The sequence below is a fragment of the Gavia stellata genome, chromosome 12, assembly GCF_030936135.1.
Source record: "Gavia stellata isolate bGavSte3 chromosome 12, bGavSte3.hap2, whole genome shotgun sequence".
Lineage (NCBI taxonomy): Eukaryota > Metazoa > Chordata > Aves > Gaviiformes > Gaviidae > Gavia > Gavia stellata.
The window spans coordinates 21,142,513-21,154,547 of NC_082605.1; the positions used below are offsets into that span (position 1 = coordinate 21,142,513).

The following is a 12,035-nucleotide window of genomic DNA, read 5'->3' on the forward strand; positions in this document are numbered from 1 at the left end:
TTCAGTTGTTATCTTTTAAGCACTGGGCTATGTACTACAATGCAATTTTTAGAAAAGCTGTTGGATGAAGTATTTCCTCTTAGGCATCAAAGGCTGCTTTCTAGTCCGATTCATTTCACTGTAATGAGGTCAGGTTTGGACTAACGGTATGGTAATTTCCAATGTTTCCTTGCAAGCAGTAAAAAGACCAAAAATCTCCCTTTTCAACACCACATTTGATAAGGCAATGAAAAAGGGTGTGTGATAAGATAACTGAGAAAGGAAAAGCTGCAGCTTGCAAAGCTTTTGCCTGGATTTCCAGGATAACTGATGGATTCGGTGTACTGATGCTAGTTAATCAATCATAATACTAAAGGAGAGAGAGGTGATTTTTAACTGACCAAAATAACAACAAATGTTTAGTAAGGAAAAACTCAAAGGTGTGAGAATAATTCTGGGCCAATAATTTTATTTCAACATCTTAAAGAATGTAAATTTTATACTGTTGATGCTTTGGTGTAATTTCTACACATCACACTTGCATTCCCAAATACGTTTCTGCTGTTACACACATGCATACAATGCTCAGCATTTATATAACTGATGCCTAAAGGAACCATTACCTGTGAAGTTATTCCAAAGGAGCCCATTTTTATGAGGAACACTTTGATGATAATCCTTCCTTATTAGAGCATTTCAAATCTTACTCTAGTATTTCCAGGTAGACTAAAGATGGCTTAACTGTCTTTCCATGCCTGGTTTGAGGATTGTGATTCCACACTAATCGCAGCTCTGCCTGTGCATCTGAATTTCTGAACTTTAGGAGAGGCAGCATTTTGCTGTGGCTCTCACACCTGCAATTGGGATGAACAGAACACGACCTCAGAGTAAAGCAGATTTGAGGCAGAGATAGCAAGTGTCTTATGTTGAAGGCAGGTGTGAAAATCACGTATTTTTCCTACTGTATCACTCGTGATGATAATGGCTGGTAGTATGTCAGGTGAAATCCTGGCTCAAACAAAGTCAATAGAAAATCTTTCATAGACTGCAGTAGGACTAGTACTTTATCCCAAAGGAAAATATTGTTTGAAGATAAATTTACAGAGGCTTATTGACATGAGTGCCAGATTTCAAGGGGCAGTGACAATTTACATGGGCTGAGGATGCATTTTTGGGTATGTAAAAGAGCAGAATATGGTAGACATACATTCAATGCTAATTCAGTGCTAGGCCACAAAGGAAGTGGAAAAAACCCTGAACAAATCTGTTGCTTGCTTCTTGATAATACACAAAACAGGCACTGAGAAGCTGCTAATCTCTCCCCTTCCAACTTTTCACTTCTATCATTAAGATTATAATTTTTGCTCTGTACAGTTATGACAGAAGGGTCCAGAACAAAAACTTAGAAGGGTGTGGGGGCAAGGGAAAAGGGAGAGGGGATGGAGAATCTGGGAGCTATTCATAATGAATCTACGTTACTTAATCCAGCAGAATATTCCAATTTGTATCTGAAATCTTAATTAGAAATAGAAAACAAGGAGTGTGAGACCTCTTTGATACTTAGTTTTTGTCTTTTTCACCATCTCTTTTAATTTATACATTTATTTGCTTTAATTTACGTATTTTCTGGTTTTAATGCAAACCCACGCTGAAGTTTGCAGGTGGGTTTTATATACCACTAAAAAACCACAAAACAGGAGAGTAGAAGTCCTATTTCTTTCTCACTTACAGGTCATCTTAAATGCCTGGTGAGTTGAAGATGTGCATTGTTTGGTTCTACTCTTGCTATTCCTTGTACTTCTGTCTTGCCTCTTCGTTCCATCTCTCCTTCCCTCAAGAAAAACCTCAATCCAAATTCCCCCCAAAGTCAGGATGCAGATTACTCTGTTGGGTTGGAGGCCGGTAGGCTGTCCAGGCATTTCTGCAGCACAGGAGCTACACTCGAGGAAAAGAATACTCTGTGGTGAAACCAGAAGGGAGTCGAAAGAATTTAAAATAGTTTGAAATATAAAACAATAATTTATTTTACTTGTTAACATTTGTAGCTAATGATGATTTCATGAAACTGCTTTTATAATTCAATACATTCAAATCTATAAAGCAAACAGTTACTACCATGGGCTTTTCAAATTCCACAAACTGTCTTATATAAACAAATTAGCTGTACATGCACATTTTTTCAATAGGTTGCAACATTTGCAAACATGCTTTAAAATCCTTTAAAGCTGCAGTATAGTGTACTTTGCTTCAGGCTTTTCAGATGAAACCTATATACTTTCTTCAGAAACCTTAAAAAGAAAAATGTTTAAATGTTGAGCATATTTCTAAAAACTGCTGTTTGATAAATGTTAAATAGTACAAGAGAATGACTCTAATTCTGAGTTTAAACCTTGAGCTAAATATTGATAAACAGCACTCTGTGTAGAAGTGAACAACAGCAAAATAAAATCACAAAATATGGTTTCACAAAAAATACATATGTGCAGTTGCTCTTGTGGGGTTTTTGCATTTTTTTAGGTAAAGAAAAGCACGGGTACCTTTTAATATGAATATAGTTTAAGCAAATTACCTGTGTAAGTATGGTTAATACATTTCTGATATTTAAACACTTCATGTAAAAGGTAACAAGTAAAAAAGTACAATCAGTATTCCAAAAAGCACTGCTAGTATTGCCTTTGAAGGAGACGGGCAAGCTTCCTCTCCACTTTATAATGGAGATCCTGGCACCCACAGTTGTAGAGTTCAGTATTTGAACTATAAACTCGATGACTGTATCTTATATACAAAAATCTTGCCACATTGAACGAGGCATTGATTTCTACCCCAATGGTAGTGTTTTATGTACATAATTTAGCAATGGTGATTATACAGTAGTCACTGACAGGAAGGAATTGTACACCCGTGTGCCGTCTGGTGACTTTGTTCCATGGGTTAGCAGTTCTTGGATTGTCATCCAATTGTCAAATATTTTTTTATTTCTCTTCTTCATCATTTTTTTGTGGCTCAGTTCAATGATATTCATCTCCTTCTTTTCTTCTGCACCCTGCTGTTCCTTTAAACAATCTAACCTGCTCTGCATCATAAACTCACGCCTCCTCCTCTGCTCCTTCGCTTTCACTAAATGCTGCTTCCGCTCTTCCTTGCTCCAGTAACGGCCCATCTTCATTTCACTTATGGCATCGTCATCGGTAGTCATGCCACTGCGCTCCTCCTTAATCTTTATGGCACGTTCTCTCAGCAGCCTGTCCCTGACTGGCCTCTTTGTAATGTAGCGGGTCCCATCGCTTCTGACCTTGACTTTCCACTCCATCCTTGGTTCACTCTGGCTTGAATTAAAGTCTTTGCACATACTCACCAGACTCATTTGGCTCTGTGCATACTCCACCGCTGACTTCTGTTGGATCAGCTGCATGTAGCTCTGATAGTGCTGTGCGTGGGCAGGAATATGAGCGTGTTTATATGGAGAGTGATGGTACGGGGAGACATAGGAGCCAGAAGGTTTTTGACCATGAGTAGGACTTTTGCTTCCATCACTGGCTTTTCTCTCCTTGCTTTCCAGCTGCTTGCCAAGGTCGGGATCTTTAGCAGAGGCATGGCATTTGCCAGTGCTGGATTCATGACTTTCTGAGCTAGCAAATAAATTCTTTTGGGAGACGTTATATGCCACTGCCCCCTCGTTACCTTGACAGTTAATGCCTTCTGCAGTTCTGCGCAGCGAATTGTCAGGGGAAATCTCCAGCGTGAGTGGTGTGCTTCGGCAGCTTTCGCCTGTGTTATATGCACTCGAGCTATCCTTGTCAGACTTCTCGGGGAGCTCTGTAATGTCTGAGAGCTCGTGCCTGCGAACATCGATGCTCGTGTTATAGTTGCGGAACCCACTGTTATGTAGCATCCAGGGCTCCCGGTACTGATCTTTCAGCTGCTGCATTTTATGAGCTCTCACAATATTCAGGCACTCTAGCTCGATATTGCGCAGCTCCTCGTTCAACATCTCCAGCTCTCTGTCAACACTTTCTTGGTCACTTTTGCTCATATCCAGCGTGCTGTTATGATAATATAGACTGTAAGGGTTGGCAGACTTCACCTGGCACTTCAGTTCCAGCAGTTCCCGGAATCGCTCGCATTCGTCTACAGGGATGCCAAGGAAGTCGACGTCTGTGCAGTCGGCCGAGATAAATGATTCATTGCTGAACTGCATATCGCCACTTCCTAGGGTGTCATGACTGTATGTCAGCTTCTTCTGGCTCCCTAAAGTGTTGGAGGAGGTGGTGTGATCATCCACGTTGTTTTCCTGCTCGGAGCTCTCATCGTTGCGAGTGCTGTCATCTGTGCGCCCTACGCCACTGTCCTTCTCGTGCTGGTTAGATAAAATAGTGGCTGTATCTGTGGTACCTCCATCCTCCTCATGCTTCTTCTAAAAGCAAAAATGAAAAGACAGAAAGAGAAGTTATTGCAAGGACATAATATATTTCAGGGTGTTTATCTTTTAATTGGTATTCTTAATCTGTCACCTATTACACTTTCTGCATCTTTGTCTTTTACTTGTATGGAAAGAATATTATTAAGAACTCATAGAAATGGTGACTGAAAACACAGCATGCTGCGGATGACCTTTTCAGAAGAACTGGAGGTCTGCTTTTCAGTTATATTGCAGTAACTGTAGAAGTCACATTTTCAAATTGTTTCTCGATGCACAGAAGTACCCAGTTCTACTGTGGTGCCAAAGTGAGAATATGTGCCTTGAGAAAATGTGGCTCCCACAGAGGATGTAGAGTTGTAGAAAGCTCCAGAAAAAACTCTAGACAAAACCTGAAAATCTATTCATGAACTTGTACGACTGCATTAATCATGGCAGACGGACGGGGAATACAGGCCCAAATCTGTGGCCCTGCATAAACTTTGCTATGTAAAAACTTTTTCTTTGACTTTCTCCCTGTATATAGACCTTATTTCAGTCATTTGTCCGAGTTCTGCATTTGGATTTTAAGGTTTCAGGAGGCGGGCTGTTTTCAGTATGTGCATGCATATCAAATCAGGAATTTTCTAAGTTAGCTCTCTGCCTGCTCTATCTATCATACACCTAGCTTGTAATTCTCTCAGTGACCACAGCCAGAATGGTGGATTTCTAAGAACTGTGATCGTGTTGTTGTAAAGGGCAAAATAAAAAACATTTGAAAACGTTTTGGTCCCCTAGATGAATTTGTGGATAGTCATGTAATATCTTGATTTTACAGAAAGTCCTTTTGCCTTGATCGTCATTCGAGACACTAAGTGTATTCAGTCAAGCTCAATATTGGAATATTGAGTGCAATGTGAAGTTTTGACACCATTGCACAACAGAACGGCAGTACCTGCTGAAGCATGCTGGCAGTAAATTGCATTGCCTGGTGGTGCTGTTCCTCTAACATGTCCATGTGCAAGTCATCCAGAAAATCATTTCTGTCATCATCCATCCATCCTTCATCCAGCTATGTGAAAAGGGAGGAAAAATCAAACCAAATGTTGTCAAAAGAATGAAGACTGACATAAATTATGTTCCTCCTTTGTGGGAAGTGATTGGGAAATCTTAGGAGATTCCTTCCTGTGACAGTGCTGCTGTGTCCTGGGAAGGAGCACGCATCTCCTTGTGCTAAGCGCGGTATTGACTGTCCTAACTCCCCCACCAGCCGCCTCCATCTCCAGCAGCACAGTTTTATCTTCAACAGCCCTTTATATAGGAAACAAAACCAACCTTTTCATCCATGGGAATAATTCTAAGAGCTGGGGCTGTTTTGGTTTGTGCCCGACTTGATTAGGATGTATAAACACACTCCAGAGCCCAAAGCTTGAACACACCACTTGGGAGGCAGCAGCAAGGGCAAGAGGGAAAAATGCTTGCTGGGGGTCTGTAAGGCTTTTTTCCTCCCAGCCTCAATTATCCCCAAGGGAAAGATCAGAAACATCCAGGCTAACAGGATAGTCATGAGCCTGCCCCTGTGTCGGCAGGTGCGTTGGCAAGGGCTGCTCTCACAGCAGGAGGAGCAGAGACAGATCGAACAATAGTCCTCATGGCTGTTTGTTCAACATCTTTGTTGTGCTAATCCCTGCGCTACAAAGGGATCTGGTTCGACCTTTTATTACAGCTGAGGGTGCTTCTTGACAGTATTTAACTATGTTAAGAGATGGCATATAAAGGGCTAAATAATAGGTGTTTTAATGAATGAATAATCAATAGCTATAGGAATTAGAGTTCAGTATGTTCTTCAAAGCTATGTCTTGAAACTATCCGTAATACCTTGCACTGATGTTTGTAATAGCATTGCAGCATATATAAATCCTTGAACATCTTATAAATTGAACTTTAATGTAACATATCTAAGTACTGTGACTGCTGAATTCCATTATTTTAAACCATATATATGGTGTAATATGGTTTTAGGTAGATTTAGGTAGGTTAAAATTCTTTAAAAGATGCTATCTGCTTTCTACAAAACAGCAACTCTTTTAATTAAGACTCGAGAGGGCTTTTTTGTTGTTGCTACAGTACCTGAATTTCTGGTCTCGCAACAAGTAAGGAGATATTCTTGCTCTCTTCACTGGTGAGAAGTGCCACAGCTTCTTCTCGGTTCTGTACCTCTATGCCATTGATCTTTAAAGAAAAAGAGCAACAGAATGAATCCTTTCACTGGGATATTTAAATGCTGCTGGGATGAACTCCACAGAACGGCATGGCTGGATAGATCCCAGCACAACACAGGCATAGTCCCTGTTCACATCTCCAGCTGTGTTGTTCAGAGAAGCGTTGGGCAAGTGTGTTGGTTTGGACGCGTGAAGCTGCTCCATACCTCTGCGTGTGATGTGCAGAGCCTTGTTACGAGGGCAGAAACGGGAGGAGGAGAGTTGGGCAGGAGCAGAATCATAACATCAGGTCTGGTGGGTGGAAAGGAACAAGAACATCCTTGTGTGGGACAGGTGAGGCTGTGGATGCTGCTCCCAGAGACTGAATGGGATGTGGACCTCTACTCGTGTTAGTGTCTGTGCAGAAGACAGACCACTTCCGACAAAGCCCCTGTGGTGTAAGATTGTTGCCCCTGGAGGACAACTCATTCTGGCACACAGCAGTGGGTGTTCAGGTGCTGAACAAGTGCTAACATCGCTAACTGTGAATAAATAGGGCTGCCCGAGAGGTTCTGCAAACAGGAATAATTACTTGGGCCAAAATAGAGGGTTTCTGCGGTAGAAGGAAGACCTAGAAGTGGCAGTGTATCAGAATATGTGCTGAAAGCAGATGACATCTGCTGACAAAATGCCTGGCCTGCAGAGTGGGGCCAATATAGGGCTTTACCTGGCCAGGACTATCAAAATCTGATGGAGGTATGTCAAAGGAAAGGGAAATATCCTCAGAAAGTTAAAAGGGAGTGTAGGAATACCAGTCTGAAGGGAATGATTTGTAAAAGTTCTACTGAAATAAAGACATTGCAGCAGATTATAGAGCATTAGCAGACTTTCAACCATTTACACACGTACCTGAATAATGCGATCCCCTTCTCGGAGTCGACCGTCTTTCGCAGCAATACTGTTGGGATCAATCTACAAAGTAAGAGAACTGTGAGTGCTTTGGAGGTTTGAGAGCTCAGTATTTACTTCCCGTTGTAAACCCGGTACTGGTAATATGACTGATACTGTAAGCCAGTGTGTCTGTCATTGCTGCTGCTGCATGTGGTTGTTACGTCTTGCTTGGTGATTACAGGACTCTTCCTTGCTTATGTCAGACAAAGTGAAATGCAAATGAAAACGATCAAGTCAAAACCACAATATTTCTGCGTGAGATGTGTCTTCAGAGAATGTAGGTTTATCATGTTTGCATGATATCCAGTTACCTCGTAATTCAACATTATGCTTTACAACACAGTGCTCCGATTAGAACCAGTTTTTGCATACAGAACAGAAAGGATTATGTCCTAAGTGATGCATTTTAATGGAAGATTTTAGGTTTAGTTATGAGTTTCTTTCCCCAAATTGCTGCTACTAATTTGAAATGGATCTGCATGATAAAAAGATTATGTATAAAATGCTACTTATTTCATGAAAGCGGGTAGAGAGAGACATACAGGCCCCAAATCTTTGCAAATAAAAATGTGTGGCTTTTTTTTTTTTTTCATTTATATTGTTTCTGGAATAATTGAGAACAAAAATTAAAGGAGGAATATATTAAAAATACTTTGAAAACATCATCTGGAATTGAATGCTGAGGCTGTGTTAGGGGAAAAATGAACACTAAATGTTAATATAATGAACTTTGACTTCAATTGGATGCAGGATTTCACTCAGTTTGGAGAAAAGGAAAAATAATTAGATTTCTTCCAATTACTGCATTCTGGCTGTTTTTCGAACGCGGTGCAAACAGAAGACAAATGTCTTAAATACCCAACACTGCAGTTTAAAAGACAAATTGTGTCTTATGGAAATCAGCTCAATCTTACCTCACTCACATAAATACCCATGTCATCTTCATCATCCGTTCTGTAACATACAGTAAGGCCAAGCTTGTCCTGGCTGTTCACTCTATGTAAATCTACTTCCTGAGGTTTTTAAAAAAAAAAAAAAGATAAAGGAAAAGAAAATATATTGTCAGTTGAGACACCGGTGACTGATGGAAGCAATTTTTCAAATACAATGAAAATATTTTGCTTAAGTGATATAGTGGATCTCTTTTCATTTCACTTGTAGACGAGGTTAACTTACTGAGCAAAACGTGATTATATGCAGACAATCAATACCTGGGGCATTTTTGACTCTTCAATCAATATGAAGTCATTTTGAAAACAGACCTTTTATTGATCTTAAAGAAGAAAAATTACCTATATTTCATGTAGTGGTAAGACTTCAAATGCTAAAATACTTATAAAGTATGATTTCAATATTTGCCACAGCTGATATATATTTCCTTATAAGCAGGGAAATTTTCTGGCTTTTCAGAGAAAAATATAATACTCTATTACCTTAACTTGTGTAATTTTCATGAAATGATGTAATAAATTTCTCAAAAGCGTGACTGAAGATCAATATATTGTCAGCAAAGCATTTGGTATTGGGAATAGAAATATAATAAGCACTTCAATATCTTGCAAGGGTTTGGTTTCAGCAGGTCATGGTTTATCACTCTACTCTTTGGTGGTCTTGTTAGTCTTGGAGACATTTAAGCCACCTTAAAAATGTTACGTTCTTCCTCTGTGCTTTTTTGCCATGAGGATTTCATGTGGGTTATTTTTTTCCTACATTTGCTGCTGCTCTGGGACACTGTTTGGTATAAAGGGTTGTAAAATCCACGGAGGCACCCACAAGCTGCAGGATGCTCCTGGCTGGTGCGCAGTCAGCGTGACCATCCACGCAGCATCTTTCAGCTCTGCCTTCTTGCTTCCGAGGGACATCCCGGGAGTCCAAGGACCCTGGGGAGCCTAACGCGCTTATCCAGCTTATTGCGACTGCTGTGCCAGTCCTGAGGATGCTGCCATAGGGAGGAAGGATGTTTCTTCATAAGTAGAGGTGTAATAGCAGCTGTGGTTGTGTTTTTCACTTCCCTTAGAAGAGTGCTTGGCAGTGAGCGAGGCTTTGGAAGATCCCGCTCCTCTGCAGCTGACGCCAGGCAGGATGGAGGAGGCGGCTGTGGGGCTCGAGCCCCATTGCTGCAAAGGGGAAGAGTGGGACCAGGCAGAGGGGGCGAAGGGACACGGGCTGAGAAAGACGGCCCGGCCCGTGCGGGATCCGAGGGCTGCCCCAGCCCAAGGGCAGACCCTGAACCGCGCGTTTGTGCTTGGACCCGTCCGTTCCAGTGGAAAAGTCCTGATAACACGACTCATTATTTCTGAACGTTTCTCTGGTTTGACCTGCGCTGTGCCATTTGTTAAGGGGCAAGACAATAAAACAAGCTGATATGAATAATTTATTGGCATGTCTAGATGACAGCTGCCAAGATCAGCAATCTCATGTTATTTACTTGTCAACATGTGTAATTTCTTTTTTTTTTAAAGAAACGTAGCTGTAAATGTCAGTGACATTTCAGATGGTATTTAAATGGTTTCAATCAATAGTATCTATGGTGAACTGCTGCTCTTTTTCTCCCTCTTTTGTTACTTGAAGGTTTGAACACAATGCTTTAATAGTGGGTTTTTTTCGGATTTCTAAAGCTTTTGGAGCTTTCTAGAGAGGAGATGGAAATTCTTCAGAAGAAAAGATGAGACAAAGTGGATTCAATTCTGATCTTATTTGATCCTCAGGACCGCCACTGCAGTCAATGCATTTATTCTGCGTTTAATCCTGGTGTGAACTGGGGACGAGGTGGGAATTTGTGCACTGGGCCTAATTCAGGCCTAGAATGATTCCCGTATTTCCTGCATACTTCAACGAAAAGATTTCATGTCTTGAGGAAAGTTTTTACATAGTTTACTCATTTGAAAACGTGGCAATGAAATAGTGGCAAGAAACTAGTGCTGTAGCTCATTACACTGTTTGTCATACTGGTAGTGAAAATATGTATATAATGTAAAAACACCCCACAGAAACAAGCAAACAAAAAGCATCCTGACTTTGGCCGTTATTTAAATACATCCTATGTAACCATAAACACTTGCCAGCACCTTTTGGAGTGGAAGGAGAGGAGGACTCAATCTGCTGGTTTCATTCTTACCTGCCTCATGTTTTGAATAATAATAGGTGTTTCTCCAACAGTGTACAATTGTGAAGAGTATTATTATAATTAAAAAATAAGGATGGGTTTACATTTAAAACACACCATCCAAGACATCACCTGTGATATACTGGAAGGTAATAAATAATCTGGTAAATTAAACGGTATGTATTTTAAAAGGAAAACAGATATATATTGTTTAAAAACATGCTCACAAATAAAGCAGCAAAAAGCTAAAGCAAACAAAAAATTCTTAGAGCAGGTGTTTAGTATCTGAATTTTTATGAGTAATTAGTTGACAGACTTACCCTTGGGTACACTCCCTCTAGTCCTTGGTAGGAAAAGAGTAAGTGGGTTTGATGCTACCCAAGTATGATCCATTTTGTGTACTTCAAGATAGGAACAGCTGCTTTCTGTGGGTCTTTGCATCAATAAAGTTTTAATATAATCATAAAGCTTTGAAATATTTGAGAGATAAAAGCATGCAATTCCTGTTGGAGTTGAAGAACCAACAGCTCCAGAGTCTTCAAAGCAAAGACTATTTCCCATGTTCAGAGTAGAGTCTGTGTAACGCACAGATACATGAAAGGGAAAAATAGAACAGAAAAATGGCACCTGCAAGTACAGGTATTATGGTAGCTTGTGTAATTGTACCAGGAATTAATTAAACTCTAGAAATTAATATGGACCTGGAGAACTTTGAAGGTGTAAGTTCACGTGCTTGCAATAGCACTGGACTTGCCATTTCTTACTCCTCCGTCCTCGGCGTTGCACTTCTGGCGAGCCCAGGGGCCCGAGCCTGTGGCGTTCTGCGCTGCCGCTGCAGACAGCAGTCGCTGCGTGCACAGCAGCAGCTGGACTGCTTCCAGCGCCCCTGCTAGATGCGTGCTCTTTCAGATTAGTCTGGTGTACTGTACGGTCTTGAGATGAAAGACTATTTAGTGCTCAACTGGGGCTCGGATACTATTGTCATGAACTCTGTATAAACCAATATGAAACGTATCGGTCACCTACATTGCAGAAAGGAGACACTGAAGTATTCAACACCTGGTCTAGATCTGCAGAAATCCGTTAGCAGACAACGGTGGTATCCACAGAGTGTGGTAATGTCAGGGCTGCGCTAATATGATAAATGTGAAAACTTCATATATGACGCAACTTTTACACACACAGATAATTAAAATCTGCTACTTTAGATCAGGTAAAAGCGACATTTTGTGAGATGTTCCAGAGAAGTTTTTGTGTGCTATTTCGAAACAGTCTGCACAAGAGAACTGTCTGAAAGATTATTGGCTCTATATCAAATGTAGAGCCAAGGAGGGCTCAAAGAGCTAGTTACCGAAATCCATATGGCATTTGTAGCAAGACAAGAAGACATGAACATGCACGA

General features: G+C 40.7%; 1 protein-coding gene across 4 annotated transcripts in view; it reads right to left on the minus strand.

Moving 5' to 3' along the window:
- Positions 1–2,111: 2,111 nt before the first annotated feature.
- PDZRN3 (PDZ domain containing ring finger 3) overlaps positions 2,112–12,035 on the minus strand; it is a 148,253-nt gene continuing 138,329 nt past the window's right edge. For all 4 annotated transcript variants that reach the window (XM_059823120.1, XM_059823119.1, XM_059823121.1 and 1 more), the window contains 5 exons: positions 8,442–8,540; positions 7,486–7,548; positions 6,506–6,607; positions 5,331–5,447; positions 2,112–4,393 (listed from right to left, as the gene is read on the minus strand). In XM_059823120.1, coding sequence (XP_059679103.1) covers positions 2,843–4,393; positions 5,331–5,447; positions 6,506–6,607; positions 7,486–7,548; positions 8,442–8,540 — 1,932 coding nt within the window. In that variant the 3' untranslated portion in view covers positions 2,112–2,842. The remainder of the gene's footprint in view (positions 4,394–5,330; positions 5,448–6,505; positions 6,608–7,485; positions 7,549–8,441; positions 8,541–12,035) is intronic.